General features: G+C 39.0%; 2 protein-coding genes across 2 annotated transcripts; both read left to right on the plus strand.

Moving 5' to 3' along the window:
* Window positions 1–1,429: 1,429 nt before the first annotated feature.
* Window positions 1,430–8,986, plus strand: beat-Va (beaten path Va). The gene is made up of 6 exons (XM_017158142.3): window positions 1,430–1,824; window positions 5,784–5,937; window positions 5,995–6,203; window positions 6,272–6,405; window positions 6,521–6,776; window positions 7,022–8,986. Exons 1-6 carry the CDS (start codon window positions 1,779–1,781, stop codon window positions 7,123–7,125), a joined length of 903 nt encoding a protein of 300 aa, XP_017013631.2. The 5' UTR covers window positions 1,430–1,778; the 3' UTR covers window positions 7,126–8,986.
* Window positions 8,987–13,697: 4,711 nt separating this feature from the next.
* LOC138913706 (uncharacterized) lies at window positions 13,698–14,322 on the plus strand. Its single transcript, XM_070217986.1, has 2 exons — window positions 13,698–13,796; window positions 13,861–14,322. Exons 1-2 carry the CDS (start codon window positions 13,721–13,723, stop codon window positions 14,106–14,108), a joined length of 324 nt encoding a protein of 107 aa, XP_070074087.1. The 5' UTR covers window positions 13,698–13,720; the 3' UTR covers window positions 14,109–14,322.
* The last annotated feature ends 7,327 nt before the right edge of the window (window positions 14,323–21,649 follow it).

A 21,649-nucleotide genomic window follows, 5' to 3' on the forward strand; every position in this document is an offset into this window, starting at 1 on the left:
GGTTATTGTTATAACTAACATTCCCGCTGTTAAGAATAACATCCTCCGTGCCGAAAGTCAACAGAGCGGGCGACAAAGCTACAAAATCTCGTCGCCTCTCTTAGATCCGCTCTTCGGGCCCCATGGGTCCCGTTACAGGCTCAGCTGTCGTGTAACCGAGCATCCCCAGCACCCGAGGTCCTTTTGAGATGCTGAGCGTACGCTATTACACGATAGCCGGTCACGAAGTCCTTCAGCGGCAGCGCCGCCGACTGCGCAGCCGACTGCGTTGGCATCCGTGAAGTTGAACTCACGAATCCGAGTCCGCAGCTTCAGTCAGCTCGTAAGCCTGAAGCCGCGCGGAGATACTTTCCATAGGGGTCCTCAATCGCCGACCGATTCGTGTTCAATAAAAAAAATAAAACATAAAAAGACAGGGAGATTATAAGCTCAGTTAAAGTACATCTTAAGTATCTATTACGGTGTCGTGAAACTTACAAAACTTTACAAATAAAATATAGTCAAACTCCAAAACATCCGACGAAAGGTCAATTAACCAAAGCGTGCGGTCTATAATAACATTCAAGTAAAATAAGCAAAACCAAGCTGCCAAAGTGAAAACAACGAGAAAGAAGTTCTGAAAGTACTTTAAGACCAACCAACAAAAGAATAGAGCGAAACAAGTTTAAATTGCGCTGGACTGGTAACTTCCGCTTCCGTCGAGTGCTTCAATTTCAGTTTAATGTTAACTCCGACCAAACCCAAATTGACAAGAACAACCGAGCCAAAAATAAAGTGAACATAAAACAAGAAAAGAGAAAAAACAAAAAAAAAGGTACTGATACACAAGGGCCCAGGCGAAAGGGGGCGTGGTCGTGGCAGGTGGATGGCTTATTCAAATATTAAACACATGGATTCGTTTGAATTTGGCATTTAAATTATTTAAGTTGACAAACGCACATACACTCGCACAAGAAGTACAACAAAACAGGATGCCAGGGCGTCTGCCACGCCCACACGTCCTTGTTTCTTCTGTTTTTTCCTGCTTTCCCTTTCATGCGAGCTTATACACCGAGAAGTGGAGTGCTCATACGACCCATTTTGCAAAACACATGTGATATCTTAGAATTCGATAACATTTATTTGTTAAGATATTTATTTTACAGTTATGATAGTAATGAATTCTTCTATCAAAAATGTATTACATTATTTTTACTGAAATATTAGAACTAATGAATTATGATTTTCCCTACTAAATTTTTATATTTTAGACAATTAAAAATAATAATTAAATATTAGGTTATTTAAATGTGCTAAGTGAAAAATCAGCTTTTTATTTTCTCCGTGTACTTGCTGTCTCCAGCTCCCTGGACGTCTTTACTTTTTCTGGGCTGCTCTAACGTTTGTTATTTATTTATAACGACACTGACAGAGCGTATCCTTTGAACTTTTCTGCATGAGTTTGTCGCCGAGTTTATTTATTTATATTCTCTTGTGCCGTTCCTGTTCCTCCATCTCGATGTGGATTTCGTGCTTTCTTTTTGTACATCTCCTTTTGACACAGTGTTCAATTAATTGAGCCACCCGTTTGACCTCCACTTGGTTGTTCGATTCTAGTTTTTTTGCCCGCCTTCTTCCCGACTGCACTTGAAACAAAGGGATTCTTCTCCATGCGGAGATGCGAAGGGGATAAACTGCATAAATCAACGCCGCTGCCAAAGCCAAAGCCAAGAGCAACAATAACTGGAAGCAATTAATTTTATTCAAACAAGAGCAACAATAAGGACGACGACAAAAAAATGGATTACGGCTGGCTGATGTTTCTGTTCATCGCACTTTTAATTGGTAAGTTTTTGCGACCCTCCGCCGGAATTGGAGGAAATTATTATTGTTTTTTTATGGTTTTTGGCATTGAATATATATATATATCTGCAATATTTGTTTGGTTAATGAAGCGCTGGCGGGGATTTGGCTGACAACGGTGCGTATGCGTAATGCGAGCCGGACAAATCGCCCTTGTCGTTTATTGTGAATCGGTTTATTATTATTTTAATTGTTATTGGTGTTTGCCGAGAACACGAACCGCAAATCAATATTGGCAAAGTTTTTGCCTCTGGCTGTTTTAATGACTTTTGCCATAATTTCAACGGCTGCCGCCGTTCCAGTTGCAGTGGCAGTTGCACTCGCCTCGCCCTCATCCCTTTTGGCATTCGGTAATTTCTGCTGCCGCAACTTTTGCTTTTGCTGAAGCAGCAGCATCAGCAGCAGCAGCACATCTTGAGTGCAGTTTAAACTTAAATTGTATTTTTGAAATGCTCGCAATTAGGCAGACTGCCAAAGGCAGCCGCCCTCCGCTTTTTCCCGCTTTTCTCCGACTTTCATTCCCTCCTGCACTCGAATTGCCAATGGCAATGGGGCAATTAATTTGGAGCGCATTAAATGAGCTGGCTCACTCCGCTTTTCACTTCGCTCAACGGGAAACTAGAAATTGTATTCCATCATGTGTGCGAGAGCAATGGAAAAGTTGAGGGAAATTCAGTTGGTAAATGGAAGTAGGCAACTGCCAGAGCAGGTTTCACTTTTTTTTGTATTTTACGTTTAAAAACTGCAATTGGCTTAGACTTTAATGGGAAACCAAACTAAAGCCAAGAATTGGGAAGCTTAATTTTAAAAAATTGCTTTTTCCAAGCAGTTTTGTCTAAAATTACTGGTTTTTAATTTGTTCCGACAATAACCAAAACCTTCTGACCTCCCAATAGAGGATTTAGTTCACATCATCTCCGAACTCTTTCAACTGGCACTGGCACATTTTTCACACACACCTCTGAGCACTTTCAGACTGGGAATTCATGCAATCCAGGACACGAACACAAAGGCTTTCGCCACAAAGACAGCCGAAGAAAGGATTTCAATTCCTCTCAACGCTTCTATATATAGAGTGTTTGCCGGCAACGAGAACAACAATTTGGCCAGCCTAATGGAATTAAATATTGTCCATTGTGGGACGTCCAATTTACGATGTCGCCTTGGGTAACCGCAAAGCAACTATAACAAATAACAAATAGCTGGGACCTGTTTATTTACTTTTGAAAATCTGTTGGACTCTTCAGCTATACGGCACCCAATTAATTTGCGGATTTAGATGCAACTAAAAATAGGAAAAACACTTTGACTGTTTGCCAGCCTCTTATAGATTCTTTTTCTCCACTTTGTGGGTTTTAGTGGCCGAGCAAGTGAAATGAATATTTATGTATATATGCTAACCACAAAAGACTACCGAACTATGAAGATTTTTGTATACAGTTGTGTTCAAGAAAACACTATTGCAATTTTTTTATATTCTTGTTATTTGTTTTTATGATATTTCGGTGAAAAAATGAATACAAAATAAATAAATAGTTTTTTTAAAAAGTATATTAAATACATATTTTTTTTAAATGTGACAACTGTATACATACCCATGATCCTGGTTAGAAATACTCCGCCGCTGAACCACAGAGAGCTATTAAAAAAGTGCCATAGCAGAATTGTTAGCATAAATGTCTCAACTTGGCATCTCTAAATGAATTTATCACCAAACTTGGACGTCGTTGGTCCTGCCCCAAAAATGCATGTGTACATTTTCTCTAGGTGGGTGGGGATTTCAGTGAGAATTTCTTTGGGGTGGACGTAGATGTACGCAAATGTGTGCTTGGCACTTCTCGAATGAAATGTACAGGTTAATTATCAGCAAAGTTTTTCTGTCCTGAGGTGTAAATATATCTATGTTTGTATCTCTTCCCAGCTTAGCTCCCTCCATTTCCATTGGATGTGGTTAAATGGGGAATGGAGCTTAATCCACACAGTTGAAATGGGTTTGTTTTTCCAACGGACGACTTAAAGTTTTTGCTAGTTTTCATTTATTGTAAAGCGTAATGAATTCCAACAATTTGCCGCATTTAATCACACCTATCTCCAATCAATTTAAATAAAATATTTATTTGTGTAATTGTCGATGTTGTTTGCCTTCATGTTAATTTGCATATGTGCGAAATGCTTAAAAGCTTTAGTGGTTAGTTCGCAAGGTGTATGTATTTTAAAATTGTAAATAAAACATTAACAAAAGGAAACTATTTTGTACATGAAAATGCAAATTTTAAAGCATTAAACGCAATCAAGTATATTATTTACCTTACTTTGCTTGCGAATAATTAAATGAATTAAATTAATACTAATAATATTATTCTTTATTAATTTCGTTTAATGCATTTATTTTTAAAGTAGCCCACGGGAGTAATTATTAATAAATTAAACTTTTTATAAAAAAATTAAATCAAATAAAAACACCTCTTAACGAGGTAAAAAACTAGTGACGATCGCACCTTCAACATACAAAAGTTCTGATATCAACATTTGTGACGAAAAATTATTACACTCGTCATTAAATACACTCTCTAATATTTTCTCATTCGGCCCGCCCTAGCATACTATTTTAGCCTTTTTACCTTCATAGGCATTTTCTATTGCAGCGTGCCGAATGAGAAAATCTTAGAAAGTGTATTTAATGACGAGTGTAATAATTTTTCGTCACAAATGTTGATATCAGAACTTTTGTATGTTGGAGCGTCGGATTTTATCGTATGACCCCTCATTCGACGGGTATTTTCAATAAGAACACAACTAAAATATTGCGAGGGGGCATTTATCCCCACCGGCCCCAACAGCTCCAAATTTCGAAATTTGCACTTTTTCACTTTCACCGCTCTCTCTCCCAAGCCAATTGATTTTCTTAGAGTCTTGGTATGCAATCCTGTTAGTTTTTGCAATACCTTTCGATAGGTGTATCATTCATTATGGTCGGACCATCACAGTAGATTTTCATTTCTTCGTGTATATATAGTAGTCGCCTTCGCACACTCTCCTGGTGCGCTTCGTCACTACATGGACTGCCGTCCATAGTGATAAAATACTTTTAAGATTTGTAGTTGGAATTATGTACAGATTCCGTTTCTAAAACAGACAAATATGATATTCTAGTCAGTCAAAAACTAAAAGATCTTCATACAGACTTTCAACTACTGAATATTTATCATATCCTTCTTGCAGAAGTCCTTTCAGTTTACAGTCCTGCTTATACGCATCTTTCGTCTCATGTTAAATTTATTTTTGTCAAGGCAAAAGTCGAGTCATTTGACATTTGGTCTCTCCGCATTTCTTATCAGTTTCTGAACCAGCCACCCACTGGAATTGGAGCCCCAGAAACTACCTACTAGAGGAAGCTCCATATGCCAGTTACATATGGCCCATAGCCATTGCATTTTGTTTCCAGCCCCCACCATCTCCCGTTTACGTAGGCAGCCCACTACCTGACTAACTAACTGTTTTGCATATTCATTTCATGAAATTTCAAATTTATTCGATGTCTCATGTGCCAGAACTTGGCCACAAAGCACCTGCCATCCCCCCTGCATTGCCCATTTTCCATTTTCCCAGGTCAGTCACCTGGGCAAATTAAAAATTACGCATACAACACCCACCGCTGAACATGTCCCTGGCTTTTGGTCACCAAAAATTGTGTCACTGGCCTGTGGGTTTTTGTATCCAGCGTCCCGAGGATGGCAGATTTCCATGTACTCATCCTACACACAAAGGAGGACTGCCACGCCCTACGATTCGATTACAGGAAATAGCCCAGGTTCACTGTTATCTAACAATATTCTACTGTCTGTATTGGGCTTTTGGCCATTTTAGTTTAGATTACATAAAACTAGAAATTGTTGGAGTGTTAAAACTGATTTTTAAAATGTTTTATTTATCTATTTTAGACTACCCCATAGCAAATGCCTTGTTTGTGACGGATATTAGTGTGCCCGAGATTGTTGATTTCCGGGACAATGTGACCTTATCTTGCAGCTACGATATGCGTGGTCACACGCTAAACTCGGTGAAGTGGTACAAGGATCACGAGGAGTTCTTTAGGTAACTGCAGCAAATCATATTCAATAGCCAAGCTCACAATCTATATCCTGAGATTAGATATTCCCCCCTGGCGAGTCCGATTTACATGACGTTCGGAGTGCCCGGACTGCAAGTGCTGGACGGGAAATACGTATGCAACGAATCGAGTTGCAGGCTTGATTTGAGTTTACAGGGCGCCAAGTCTACGGGTCTCTACAAGTGCGAAGTTAGCGGCGATGCCCCTCATTTTAAACTTGCGGATAAGGCGGACAACATGACGGTGGCAGGTGGGCTTTCTATTAGCACTTACAGTTGATTTATTTCAGTAACTTATTATTCACCAAAATGTATGCAGCTTTGCCCCAGATCGACCCGCTAATAGAGAGCTTCAACTCAATGTACCGCATGGAGGAGTTTCTCAGCGCCACCTGCTCCTCTGATTACTCCAGTCTGCCCACACGGCTCACCTGGTACATCAACGGCGAACAGGTAGGTTTAAAAAATTAAATTTCATTTGGAGCTCGTGTTAATACAATAGTAGATTGTAATATATAAAATGTAAAAAATTGTAAACTAGCTGACTGCGCTTCCCATTCTGTTTTAGCCTCTGCTGGGTGAATTGCATCCCACAACCGACACTAGTATTCCGGCCCACGATTATGTTCTGCGACGCCAGCGGCTTCAGGTGCACTTCTATTTGCAAGGACAGCGCTTTTTCCAGGCTGGGAAAATCCTGGAGCTCAAGTGCGTGGCGGAAATTGAGAATTATCCGGAGCTGAGGCGCGAAAAGACACTGAGTGCGTCGCTATCGCAGTTCGACAATTTCAACAATCAAATGCCGCTGAGACATGCGAATGCAAGTGAGTTTCCCCATCATCAAGCTCCATAATATAATTTGATTTCATTTAAATAAAATATATGTTGAACTCAAAAATAATACATATTTGTTTCGATTTTACTGAGTGACTCTGATTAAAAAACTCCTTGTTTTTACTCGAATTTCTTAAAGTCTCCTAGACTTTTGACTTTCCATTTAATAAACTTATAACGTGTCATTTCCTTTGGTTTATTTTTCTACGTGTTCTCTGCTTTTCCTCAATTAAAGACTCTGGCGCGGCACAAAGGAGCAGCCTCTGCGGCAGGACATCACTAATTTCCGCAACCCTGGCAGCAATTCTATTAATTCACAGTTTGCGGCGCCCTTCATGAACACTGACATCTAACAGAGAATCGGAATCGGAGGAGAACTAAACTCTCCGTATTCGGAATGGAATGTGCCGCGTATGGCAACTTTGTCAACTATATCATCACGTTAGTTAGTCAGTCAGTTAATCACCTAGTTAGTTAGTTAGGGTAACAGACAAAGGTAAGACCGCAAATTAGTGAATAGGGAAAGCTTTTGGGTTGATAATTGTAAATAATGTTTAGAGAGTAAGGAACGAAATGTTGAAGATTATAGATGCTCAAGGAATAAGAAAAGAAGAACCTTTTTGCTGTTTTTCATTAATTACAAATGTGTTTTAACTCATTTCTGATAAAATAAATTTTAATGAACCAAGTTCAAGTTATATATTACAAAAAAATATATTTACCTTTTATATATTTGTATTTTAAAAGAGTGTTTGTTATAATTTTATTTAGGACAATATTAGCTTTGCTTTTGATAAACAAAATTTTATATTTTATTTGATAAAATTACAACGTCTTTGTTCATCATAAAAAAATTGTATCCTTTGGTTAAATGCTTAAAATATTTAAGAATTTAAAAATAATATTAAAATCAATTTTATAATATTTTAAAATTTAGCGACATTATTGAACACGAAATTGTTTTGTAAAAACGATATTGTTTCTGTTTGACAAAGTCACGGTTTCTTTTAGAATTCGACTTGTTATCATAATGTATGGTGTGAATCACACATCTTTTTTTTCAATGAAAACCATGTTATCCTTGTAAATGAATATTTTCATGTCGGTTAGTTCAACAAGCATTCTGAATAAAACAAAACTGAAAATTAAAACAAACAAAAACTGCCAGAAAAAATTGATTTACCTGCCTGACACTGATACTAGCCAAAATAAGTCACTCTCCAGCAAACCAAACGAATTTCCAATATATGTACATATATAAGCGTAATTTTTTCGATTGTTGTTCGGCAATTGATTTTCATTCGTAGAGCACATGGGCATTTTTTCGAGCAAATATATCCGCGCACACCCCATGCCAAGGGTTTTGGGTAAAGTATAAAAAATAACACATATGAAACACCATAAAAAATAAGTGAACACATAAAAGCAGAATTAATGGAATAAAATGCGATTTTATTTGTGAAATACGAGAATGCAGATGCTGTAAAAATCATTATAATTAAGTCTAGCATAAATATGTTGTAAATACAATTTTAAACATTTAAAACAGAGGACAAACAACTATAAATCATGTCACTAAGCCAGACTCAAACATATACGTATGTATATAGAGCTATTCGCTATATTTCTCAGCATGTATTTACGAAGGCCGACATAAAAAACCAACAGCAAAATCACATAGATAATAAAACTTAACAAAACGCAATAAAAATTTCTTTTAGCTGAGCAACTACAAATAGACACTACTCATTATCCACAGGGTCAAAGCCCTTTAAAAAGGATCTGGCAACAGACGGCCAACTAAAAATATATATGGTATATTGTACTATGGTATAGCGATGAAATGGAGCCTGTACGTCTCTGAAATAATTTTTTTGTTTTAAGTATATCCAATTAAAGTAAAACTCAGCGTGCTTGGTGGAAAAAACATGCAAATTATAAAATATAAATGTATAAATTAATTTACCTACTCATTCGCACATCTTTCGGTTGTAAAGAATAAAAAACACACACGATAAAATAAATATAAACGAGAGCAGATAACGATAATGTATATAAAAGCATTTACTTTAGTTTTTCATTTTGGCGAATGCCATTAAATTGTGTAAAATATTTCAAAAGGCGAACTGCAATGCATTTGTTCTTTGTTTTCTTGCTGTTCATGAAAAATTCAAATAAATAAGATAAATAAATAATTCAATTTATGGATTTCAATGCGTTTATTCAGAGTTCGAATCGCTAATCTGTATTATAACAGACAGGTTGGTGCCCGAGTTCACTATGGCAGTTTTAATTGAAAGCTAGGGCTTGGAAAATAAATCGGTTTGGTCGTTAAACAATATTTACAATGTGTGCAGTTGACCGACGCGTCGGCCGTTTCCATGAATTTTTAGCCTAGATTTAAAGTGAATCTCTAAAGTGGGCAAAACATTTTATTTGTTACTTACATTTCTACAATACTTACAATACTTTAAAAAAATAAAGAGGAAAAAACCTGTTTAATTTTTTTGATTTTATTTATATTTATTTTACTGAAGGAGTTTTCTATAAAACTGCAATTCATTTATTGATTTTTAAGGATATATATTTATTGCTTTATATTTGTTCTGCTATGTTTTTAAGTACTAGGCACTTAAAGTACTCAGCATGAGTATCCATTTATCTAAAATATTTGTAATGATTTAACGGCTTTTTAACCTACTTAACTTGTACTTCAAAGCCTTCAAAACGGTCACAGGTCTGCGGATGATTTCAAAGAAATTATTATTAAATTCCCTGACAATTTCGGCCGTTTGGCAGTGACGAACTGTACTCGTTTAATTTGAAATAATAACTTGTTTAACTTCGCAAATTTGCACAATTAATTATGCTAATGAGGCGCGGCCCGAAAAGGCAACGGGTGCGGCTCCTGAGAGCCAAAAGTCGAAAGCCGAGCGAGGGCTTAAACAATAAAAAGGGTTAAATAATTAATTTCAATGCTGCTGCAATTAGTTGCCACTAAATGTTGCATGAGCTCTGTCCGAAAGATAGGCCATGGGACACACACACACCCGCAAACAGCGCGGACAGACAAAGGGGAAAATGCCAAGATGGAAAGCCGAGAAAGAGGAAAGTGCGAAAAACAAGAGGGAGGCGGACAAAAAGCGAAGAGGACACAGGACAAAGGGCAAGACCTCTTAATGAGCCTGGGCCTGGGAGCTAATCAAATTAGCCGGCCCATGGACTTTTGATCAAAAATGCCGAAACTTTTCACATTTTCGCTTCATTTTGCGCGAGCCGCGGCCACATGGCGTATGCGTAATTTATGTAATTTTAATTAGCCCGCCCATCTGTCCGTCTGTCTGCAGCAAAAGCATGCATGACTTATGACTCATAGCTGTCATATTCACGATTCCCGGGAAGTACACTTAATTGAAATTAATTTTGAATTATTCGCGCCCCTGACGATTTTTGTGATTTAGCCGACAGTCGGCGTGGAATTTCAAACATTTTCAATTAACAAACGGAAAGGGAACGTCTGTCTGGGAGGCGCGCTTATCAAGTGGAAGTTCTTGAGCTGCGTTGCGTCTAAGTTACCGAAAATAAAGTGGAGTGAATTTTTCGCGCTTTGGCATTTGTCAAAACTTTTTTCACTCCCAGCCCCTTGAGTGTCCTTTTCGCCGCTTCTTTTTTTTGTCGTCTCCACTGTTCTTTGCTGCAATCGTCGCCTGTTTGCGTTTCATTAAAATCCATTAAAATGCTGCAAATCAAATTAAAAGTTTCAACTTCGGTCTGAAGTTGGCATCGTTGTCAGACCATCATCATCAGCCGTTTACGGATCTTCCTCTTCATTTGCATGCGCAACATTTTCAACTGACAACTGCAAATCCTTCGGTCCTTGTTGCTGTGCAGAAATTACTTTTTAATTTCTTCGCTAATTCGCTGAATTTGTGATCGACCGTCGGGGGGCGGAAAAGGCCGAGAAGTCCGTCGTCCATTGTTTATTAATTACATGTGGCAGGCTGGCGGGCGATTGGTTGGGGTCGCTTTACCGAAAGCCATCGATAAACAAATATCGAAACGAATCTGTTATGACCCGTTGACCTATTGAGCGCTACGTGACCCACAATGGCTCATTTGTATTTTGTATGTGGCCCGAATGGCAACCTCATCGTCCGCCTGCCACGCATACCAAGCAGTTGTTGATGTTGACACAAACGCTGTCAGCTCCGAGTTGCTTATTCCCAAATTGATATGCAAACAGCAGAGGCTGGCTGAAAAGCTGAAAAGGCTGAACAGGCTGGATGGGCTGACAGGGCCCAGAGCGCGGGGACAAGGTCGGAAGTTGGCCTCATCGCCACCTAAATGCTCTTGTCGGCGCAGAGATTTCAATTTTGATTCAGGTCTGGCCTCGCTCTGTATTGGATAATCAAAATGGGTAAATATTAAAAACGAAATGGGAGACAGTTCGTGGAATGGCCAATATCAGGAAATGGGCTCCAATGGGCATTACTTAGGGTTCTATTGTACAATTTTGCCAGGTTATTTTATAAAAAGACTTTGCACAGGTAAATACATAGCTAATAACTTTTTAAATTAATTTTAGTATTATATACCAGCTTTAATATGACAAAATAAAAATAAAACTTTTTAAAATGATTTGATATTTTTAAAACATTTTTGACTTTATAACCAGGGAACGAAAATAACTGTTATTGTAAATTTTTCATACAAAAAAATCACGCACTTAGAAGGGTCCTAAAAATTTTTTAAATACACCACAATTTTTATTAGCCATTTTAGTTTACAAATCCGTAATGATTTTTATTTTTTGATTTTTATAATAAAACTCAAAAAATAACTGTTATTTTTTGATTTTTATGAATAACAGTTATTCCCTTGACATTTTTGGAAAAATGAAATAATTAAAAAAAACATAATACCCGTGCTTTTTATAACTTACTAAAAATTTGTTAAAAAAGGCAACCGCGCATATTTTATACCTATATTTTTTTAAAATTTTGTTTACCCACAAAATCGCCATAAATCAAGTTTGAGTTTTATTTTGATCAAGACGAATAACTGTTATTTGTCAACTTTTATTATAAAACTCAAAAAATAACAGTTATTCTTTGAGTTTTACTTTACAAATCAGAGAATAACTGTTAAAGTGTGATTTTTAAAATAAAACTTATAACAGTTACGTTCCCTGTTTATAACTGAAATGTTTTGGTGATATAATTTTAAACCAGTCTTTTAGATGCACTTAGTACTTATATTAACGATTTTAATTCCATCGAAAAACAGACTGATTAATCAAGCAAACAAACAGCAAATAAAAGGAGACAATGCATCGATTTTCAGACCAGATTAACCCACCCCCGAAAAGCAGGCAACAGAAAACGGCTTGTAAAACGCCCTGTAAGACAACAATTGAAAAGAATTACCTCCTAAACCGAGTACAAAACACACACGCACTGCCATTCGAAAAATCTCCGACCGAAAGACAGACAAATGTATGCAAAATGCTTTTTGGCAAAGAGGCCAGCACACGACTACTTAAGGCTCTAACCTCCGGTTGGGGGCTACGAAGTCGGGGGAAGTGTTGGAATTCAGGGGAACGGCTGGAACGCCGACGGCAAAACGTAAACTCTTCAATAATTGAACGTGTAGTCATGAGGAAGCGATAAAATCGAATTGCTTCCTTAATGTGTGAAATTGATACAGGAAACAATTTTCCACATTGTTATGGCTCGCACATGGTGCAAACGAAAAGGCAAAGGCATTGGCATTGGCACTCTGGCATCTTCATCGGTGACATAGGCCAGCCATCAGCTGAAGCCCCTCAGCCGAGATTACGCCGAATCTGCACTCGGCAAAGATTCAAGTCCTTAACCTTCAATTTAAGCCGATCAGATAATAAATTCAAGAAACTTACAAAAACGTATGTTTTTATCTAAACAACATATCTACACATAAAGATAATGGTATATTTTCAATTTACCCTACAAAAAAATTTAGTTATAAATAATATTTAAACATTCTTTTTTATATATTTAAACATTTTTTATATTGAAGGATGGATTGCTTTATTAAGAAAGGATTTTTGAATAGACTTTTAATTTTGATTTAAAATTATCTTTGGTATTTCGCCAAGTGCACTAAGCGGGGTCGATTTCAAGTTATTCTGGCCAGACACAAGCCAAGGGCTCAACTCACTCGCAGCCGGGCTAAATATTATATTTCAAGGCCCTCGTCTATTGTATATATCACCCTTCGCTGGTGGTCTAAGTCCCCCCTCTCCATGCCCCTCCCGTTGCGGTCCACGGTCCATCAGTGCTTGCAAATATGCTTTTGAATTGGTTTACGGCCATTGGAGCGCGCACATTAGAGGAGCAGGAGACCCACGAACCGGGATCTGCGAACCGGGATCCGTTTCATATACTCGAGCCCCCCTCCCACTTCCCCACCACCTCGATTGCATGACCACTCCTTGATGCTCCGCCGTTCTCTGCGAGCTTTTGCTAATGGCGTGGCTAACACGATTTGCGGCTGGAACGGCAACTGAAAATCGGCATCAAATGTACAGTAGGAAAAAATAAACCAATCTAATCATCAGTCTATCTTACGCAAAAAACTTGAATCTTCTATAATGTCTTTACGGAAAAGTTTTAGTTTTAAAATTGAATCCCAAGGCTGTTAAAGATAAGAATATTTGTAATATTAATATTTATAAATCTTTAAAAATAGTTGAATATATCTTAATTGATAAACTTTTTTAGAAGTCTTTAATATTTAAATTCCAAATAGAAAATCTATTCATTAGATTTTATATTTTCGCTAAGTGTGGACATCAGACGCGAGTTTCAATTGCGGTGAATGGCGATTTCGAGGATGAAACCTCCGGGCTTCTTGTGATGCGGCGACAACCGATGAATATGATGAGCCAAACGCAATGCCTGATCAAACATTCCGATTGGTTGGATGCCAGGATGCCGTGTACCTGGACATCCTGGCCCAAAAACCCAAAGGTTCAGTTCAGTTCGGTTTGGTTTGGTTCACGGCACTCCTGTCTCTAATACGCGTCAATTTCAGGCGGCGTGCTAGCCGAGAATATTAACAGCGCGTACAACTACGGCAACAGCGGCAGTAACAACAACCTGGCTAAAAACATTGTTAACTCGCAGAGAGCCGTGTGCCGTTTACATAGCTCGCTGCACTGCGGAAGGTCCTGGGAATTCCCACGGAGCGATATAAGGACCCAGGTCACAGGACGCCGCTCGCAGGACGAGGGGCAAAGAAAAGCAAGACGACGCGACGTTGCGCGACAATTTTCCGCTTGAATTACGCTCCCGGTTCATGCTTCGTTTGTACAACCTGTGAGGCGGGGGACAAATGGGTGGCAGGTGGAAATCGCGAAGGGACGGGCGGGGGGCAGGGAGAAAATAAATAAGCGGTAGCAAATTTCCATTTTTGCCAGGCCAAAGCGAAAGCCACTCCAGTGGGAGGACTGGAGACCTGGCTCACGCACCGTACGCTTAACTAAAAATCCACCTAAAACCTGCGGTACTTTCGCGAAATCGAAAAGACAGTTCAAGATGATCGATAAAAAAATAAGTAAATTCGAAAAAACAAGAAATTTAAACAGCAGTTTACTATATTAGATAAATAACTTTAGTTAGATACCTTTATGTTAAGTACTCATCCATACTTCTTAAATATTTAAAATGCCATTTTTCATGCAACATTATTTACAGATTTTTCACCTAGTGTAAGGGAGCAGGTGCGCCAGGAGTCGCGACAATCGACGGTTGCTTCTTTGACTCCTGCTGCCTGGACCACGCCCCATCTCCAATAGCATAACCACCTCTCCCATCGCAACCCTCCCCCCGCCGCCTCTACACTAATTCTCCCCAGAGATAAGCCCTATGCAAATAATGAAAAACTATAAAAACTCATGTGCGGCCAAGCGGAGAGAAAAGTGAGAGGGTGGAGGACGTGGGGGTTGCAGGAATCTGGTTACAGACAACCGGGACGTTGAGAATGAGCCATGGAAATAATATCGGGAAAATAAAAATGTGCAAAAAGGCGGAAAATAATTCAACTAAACAATGTACACGTATTTACATAAATGGATGAAGCCGCTATATTCAATTACCCAGCTTAAAGGAGTTGACAGGGCGGGGGAAACAATAGCGATAAAATGTTTTAGCTCAAGGTGAACGCTATAAGCGGAGACTATAGTATTACTTGTTACCCGGGCAATTGGCTTTTAGAATTGGGGAAACAATAAAATGCTGTTCGATAATGCGGTGGGTTTTTAGTTAATATCATATTTAACTTCATGTAAATGATGAAGCAATAAATAATAAAATAAAATTATACCAATGAATAACAAATGAAAATTAAAATAATTTTAGGATTTATTTAATTGCTAACGAGTATTTACATAGAAGTTTTTTAACAACTCACACAGAAATAGTTCCTATCTGAATCCTTAAAAATAAAATTACATATTAACCTTTCCTGATGCCTTAGAACACTGCTGTTTATGCTGACACAATCGCACATTCAGTCGCGAAAGTGACGGCCTTGAGGAGATTTGCCATTTGACTATTAAATTGACAATTTTATCGGAGGAATCTTTTGGCCTGGAAAAGGCGGAGCCTCAACTCTTCCAGCTTTTCAGCACGCACAGAGACAATATCAATGGACATTGTAATGCGCGCATATAAAATGATGGCAAACATTTACAAATGTATTGCGACTATAAAGATTTGCCGCAAAAACCCAAAGAACGCAAAACCAAGAAACGAAAATCGAAATCTAATAAAAATTTCCATTTTTCTATGCGCAGTTAACTTTATGCGACACTTGTTTGCGTGCGTGTGCAAAGTGTTAAGTGCACACGCACACACAGTCGCACTCACACTTGCATACACAATGGACAACAGGCGAAAGGGCAAACTTTTGTTTCTCAGTTGCAAAGCGCCACGCCCCCTACCCCTCCGACGATCCCCTTTTTCTCAGATCCCCTTCCCTCATCTCATAAAATCGCAGTAGGCACGCACCACCGCCAAAATGTGCGGCACAGTGGTTCAGATGGGGAAGCTCCTGAAAGTTTAGATAGTTTCCAAGTCTAATCGGTGAAAAGGGATTTTCCTAGAGGGATATGAGAACGTGTAGCCGAAGAAATTAATATTCCATTTGTGCCAACAAAATTATGGGATGGTAAATGCAAACAGTTAATAAATACTTTTAAATAATTTAAATTAATCTAAACAGTTGCTTTCTAGAGTGAGTTCAAAACTACATAAATTCAGAGAATGAAAGGACCAATTTATGCCCAATGGTTTTATAAATTATTTATTTATTTTTAGTATTTGTGTTGTAAATAAATAAATACCCACTGTGCCTTCCTTTTTTTAACAGTAAAAACGCTTATGGCTGACGCGCACACACAGATCCAGACAATTTAAATATATGTATACGTGTATCCGTAGATATATATTTCCTTTATCTTGGGTAAACTTTTAAACTTTTTTAAAACGCCGCGCCAAAGCCGAAATGAAAGAATGCCAGACACACTTCACAGGCTTTTGTTTTTAGAGCCAGGGGCGGTGAATTGGCGCGGGTAAAAATAAAGGGGGCCCGATAAGGGGGCGGGGTGCCATATAGAAGGCCATATTCCCCGTTGAAAGCCATTTTGCACGCTGGCAAGCATTATTTGGTAAAGAATATGCCCAGAGCAATGCACATAGATCCGGCTAAAAAGCGGCAGATTCGGAGGAGGGGATATTGTGTGCGAAAAAGTAGGAGGTGTTGCTGTGGCTGTGTGCGAAAAAGTATGTGCAAACTTTCGTAATTTATGTCATACGAAGTGTTAACCGCATGATGGCTGCACGCCGGATTGGATTTACATTGCTAAAACTCGAGCAGTCGAAACTTCACCGGCTACGCCGACGACGACTCCGGCTCCGGAACACGGACCCCGGACTCCGGACTACGGACTACGGCCACAGCCATGTCCTGCTCCGGATGTAGAAGTTTCTTTTCATACTCTAGACGGGGTATAATAGACTGAATTAGCAGTGGGAATTTAAAATATATTATTGGGGAATTAAGCTTATTTTACAAAATTTACAATGTAATAACGAATATTATTCAAGGGGTCGCAGAAGCTAAAATTACTTTTAAAAGAGTCTCTAAAATTAGTGTATTAAATGCATGAAATTTATTTCTTTAAGTACCCTTTAAGATTTATGTATTTTTTTTTTAATAATAATACTAATTCATTCATTTTATATTCTGATAAATATATTTAGATTCCATTGATAGGGAACATTATGTATTCGTTTTAAATTCCTTCTGGCTTTCCTTTCTACTGTAGTAACAACTTTTCATTGGCGATAACTTGACTTGTACACTCATAAAAATATTTTTCTACATTTTAGAAAATCGCCCTAAAAAATTGTTCGCCTTTGAACTGAGAAAAATTTTCTATTTTCACGACAAATTTGCCATAAATTTAAGGCAGGTGACCATAAAAAAATATTTTTAGGGTTAATTTTTCTATTTTTCTAATATTTAGGGCGGTTTTTTTCGATTTGCTTCGTTTTGACCTTTTCTAAATCCAACGGCGAATTGCCCTAATTTTTTTTCTAAAATTTTTCTAAATACAAGGGCGATTTGCCTTAAAAATCACTCCTAAAGTGTGAAATTCGGTAGCCCAGCGGTCTAATCACTTGCGCTTTCAACTTTGCTATATGAGGACTAAGGTTGTGGGTTCGAACCCTGTGTGATTCAACTTGATTTTTATGTTTTTTTTTTTTTTGTAAACATTATAATACTGAGGACATTTTTTCGTCCGAATTTTAAATTAAAGTAGTCTTCAAACCTTAAAAACGTATGGGAATTCTGAGCTAGAAGCATACTTTGTGTTTGCAAGCAAGAAAACGGCCCTAATTGTCACAGTCGTCAGGAAAAAAATATAAGGTCTAACAGCCTTTAGTCAAATTATAATGTAGACCTTCAGAAAATAAGATGTGTGCAGAGTTTGTACGTCGCCTTGCGCGATGGGTCTGTGGTGCAGCGGTTGGACGTTAGACTCTAAACCGAGAGGTCGTGGGTTCGATTCTCGCAATGACCAAAAAAAGTAAGTTGTTTTTTCTCCTCATATTTATTTCCCTAATTCGTTTACAAACATGATTTTTCAGTTCTAACGGCTGTTCTGTATAGATCGGGCCCCCCTCTTAGCGCAGCTCCCATATAAGCTACACACCAATACAACAATATGAAACGGTGTCCTCCGCCGGTTTTGTGTAATTAAAGCAGTCCCAGTTCCCAGAATATACACGATTAAAAAATACATGCTTCCCAAATTCAGTTAAGCATGCTCAAACTCGAATTTTTTTAATTTGTCTAATTTTTTAGGGCATTTGCCTTTAAAAACAGAAAATTCGCCCTTAATTTTAGAAAAATACACCTTAAAATTAGGGCAAATCACCCTAAAAAAAGGAAAATATTTCTTATTTCAAGAAAAATCACCCTAAATTAAACCAAATTTCCATCGGGATTTTTTAGAAAATTTTTCTAAATACACGGGCGAATCGCCAGCGGATACGATTTATGGGCGATTTTCTAAATCCACGGGCGAAAAGTCAGTTTTTTAGGGCGATTTAGGGTAAAAATTTCTATGAGTGTAGGGGAGATACTGCGGCTCAGCTTTGTGTGGCCGCCTAATTGTTTTCAATTTAATGACCAGCCAGAAGATCAAATTAAATTTGTGTCCCGGCCACTGGTCACGTTTTAAAGAGCCGGCCACGCCCCACTTGACCCTCCTCACGAATCGGCGCCTAATGAAAGTTGGTTAAATAAATAAATAAATGTCCATTTAGTTGCGCCCTTTTTATGTACTTTATTTAACTTTTTGGCGGAATTCCCTTTGTACCGGCCACAGCAAGTCCTTAACCTTTTTTTTGCGGTCCTCAGGCCAAGGAATTTCTTCTTTTCGGGCCCACGGGCGGTCCGTATACGAATTTGTATCTCATTTTCGATCGAGTGTCTGTGATTAATTGCCCTTCAATTTCAAGAAAAAAATATTTAAAAAAAAGAGATACCACACAACAAAACCGGATGAAAGGCACAAAGAAGGCCGACCCCAATGCGCCAGTATCTGTGTCCAATAACATTTGAATGGGCAAAGTTTTTTGCTCTTTGCAGGAGCATGAAGTTGGCAATTTGTAATTTTCCTGCTTCTTCGGTTGGCGGGTGGCTGGCGGTGTAATAAAAAAGGGACTTATGCCAAAATTTAATTAGGCGCAAAGCGAGGCGACCAAAAGGACGGAGTGAAAAACGAGCGGATGACTTCGATTTGAAATGTTGCCAAAAGAGCGCAAATTATTTTCGGGGCTCGTCTTTGAAAAGGGTTGACTTTCGACTCGCTGCTCGTCCAATTCTACTTTATTTCGCATCTCCTTTTTTTGTTGGACGGCAATTTAAAAATGTTTAAAGAGCACATTAATCAAACGCCGAGAGCTAATATCCAGCCATCCAGCCCGTTCGGTAGCTTTTGTATTATTCGCTCAATATTTCATGACAGGTCCGGCAAATTGCTCATACGTCATGTGGGCGGCATGAATAAGGTAGCGCGGCGCCTGCAATTTGCCGTTAATAAGTTGAACAATTCCGAGTGCGATTTCTGGCTTGATTTCTGGTCAGCGCATGTGTGTGTGTGTCGACGAAAGAACAACAGCATTAAATTGCCAGCAATTACGTTTTTATTGTGCTAAAATGCACCTGTGCATACTCCTGATGGCGCAATTTCGAACAAAAACAAACGACATCGGAAAGAACAACATTGCATGGTCGATGGCGCTTGAAGGTGGGTGGTTGGGTTGTCTGGTGGTTGGTAGGCGGATCGGCCGATCGGTGGGTGAAGCCGGACGAGGGTGGCTGCAAGAAAACCAACAACTGCGGTAACAGTAGAATAACAGTAGCTCGGCCCCGCTCCACAGAACGAAGGTTTTAGAAACGCGTGCCGGACACAGACCTTAACACCTGGGATCAAAATAATAGCAGTACAAGCACAAGCATTTGCATAAAATATTCAAAAAAATGTATTATAAATTTCTGTGATACTAAAAGTAATTTTAATCAAATCGAAACCTATTTTTGACATTAATAGTAACTCAGTTGATATTATCACTAAAATGTTTATTTTAACCCATTTATCGATAGATTAGAAATTTCTTCTTTTATAATTTTCTAATAATAATTATTTAAAAACTAAAAAGATTTTAATATGTGTTATATTTTTTGATCTTTTTGAGTTAACCCAGCTATATTTTGTTTATGAGATCTTAGGTAATATTTGATTTAGTTTCTTTGGTACTAAGAAATCTAAGCAATGCCCCACGACTACCGTTTTGACTGCGGCTGTATGTCTGCATGTGGCCAATATTAGCACAGGTAAATGTCCAAAATTAACATTGAACTTTGCCAGAGTGGAAAGAGCAGAGCACCGAACCGAGCAGACGACTGACTCTCGAACAATATTATTGCAATTTTCCGGGCCCTGCATTGGGCTTAGTGTTAAGCTTAATGCCGGGGCCAGACATCCTACATCCGACATCCGACTGCCCGATAACAGCACATGATGGCACAGCTACGGCTACAACTGCCACTGCAGCTGCAACTGATTTTGCATCTGCTCCGGCAAATGACGATGTCCGTGTCGCATATTGTGATAGGCCCGTGCCCGTTCCCGTGCCCGCATCAAGTTCAGGAAGTTTGTCGAGGGTGTGAGGGGTGGGAAACTGGCCGGAAAGTGGGCGGGCCACCGCCTGCTCCTGGCATGCATCACTGGCTGGGCAAACACCGGACCCACCGGTGGAATGGCAGTCAAATGGGTGGTGCGGTAGTGCGTGCACGTGGAGAATGGCAATTGTTGGGCTTAGACCAAATCATACGGCACCGTGGAGTGAATTTGAATATTTTAATAGATTTATATAATCATATTTATAATTTTTTTTATGTTGTAGAAAATTTAAAATTCCACGAAACTATACATAGAAATATTATTGTTTTTATTTATACTCGTTTTCCATATTAAATATTTTTTAAAAATGTAAGCTTGATACTAGGGGTACAAAATTTAAATATTATTTTATTATCTTAAAAGACCTTAGAAACATATATTTAAAGGTAGCCCACTGTACGTGTGTCTTGTTTGTCTATCATAGATTGACTTGCTGCTGTTTGGCCACGGCAACAGTTGCCGTTCGCAGGGCAAATTCAAAGGAAGACCAACTGACGCATCGGCTGAACGGAAAGGACGACCAACATCAGCGGCAGGACGAAAAGGGCGAAAGGAGCAGGAGGAGCGAAAGGAGCTGGAGGAGCGAAAGGAGCTGGAGGAGCAACAATAGCCCAGCGCTGTTTGAACTTCATTAAGCAGCTGTAGTGGCAGTGCCACTGAAACTGGCAGATGGCGATTTAGCGGGGGATTTCGGGGGGAAACGTTCGGTTGAATGGGCGGATGGGTCAGATCATGACTTTGATTTGCGGTGACTACTCAAAAGCAGCCGCAAACGGCGCATTATTATAACATTGTTGTAGGCGAACCACCCAAAAACGGCGCCCATCTCCAATTTCGAACACAACTGTTGCAGGCATAACCGCAGAATTAGCAACATTTGCGGTGCGTGGCGTGTGCGTTAAGTTGGCAAATAATGCTTAAAGTTAACGTCAGAGCCTTTTGCGGTTTGTCACTTGGTCAGGCATCGCAACCGCCCGAAATATCCCAGAGCCCACACCAGGACATCGGGACTTCAGGACCCCAGGACACCCGGACACCTGAGTGCGAGTGCGGTCTGTTGGCCAT

Source organism: Drosophila takahashii, chromosome 3R (genome assembly GCF_030179915.1).
Source record: "Drosophila takahashii strain IR98-3 E-12201 chromosome 3R, DtakHiC1v2, whole genome shotgun sequence".
Lineage (NCBI taxonomy): Eukaryota > Metazoa > Arthropoda > Insecta > Diptera > Drosophilidae > Drosophila > Drosophila takahashii.

Coding starts and splice junctions, on each gene's coding strand:
- LOC138913706 (XM_070217986.1), top strand. CDS start 13,721: ATGCCTGATCAAACATTCCGATTGGTTGGATGCCAGGATGCCGTGTAC. Junction 13,797..13,860: donor CCTGGCCCAAAAACCCAAAG/GTTCAGTTCAGT, acceptor CGTCAATTTCAG/GCGGCGTGCTAGCCGAGAAT.
- beat-Va (XM_017158142.3), top strand. CDS start 1,779: ATGGATTACGGCTGGCTGATGTTTCTGTTCATCGCACTTTTAATTG. Junction 1,825..5,783: donor GTTCATCGCACTTTTAATTG/GTAAGTTTTTGC, acceptor TATCTATTTTAG/ACTACCCCATAGCAAATGCC. Junction 6,777..7,021: donor GCTGAGACATGCGAATGCAA/GTGAGTTTCCCC, acceptor CCTCAATTAAAG/ACTCTGGCGCGGCACAAAGG.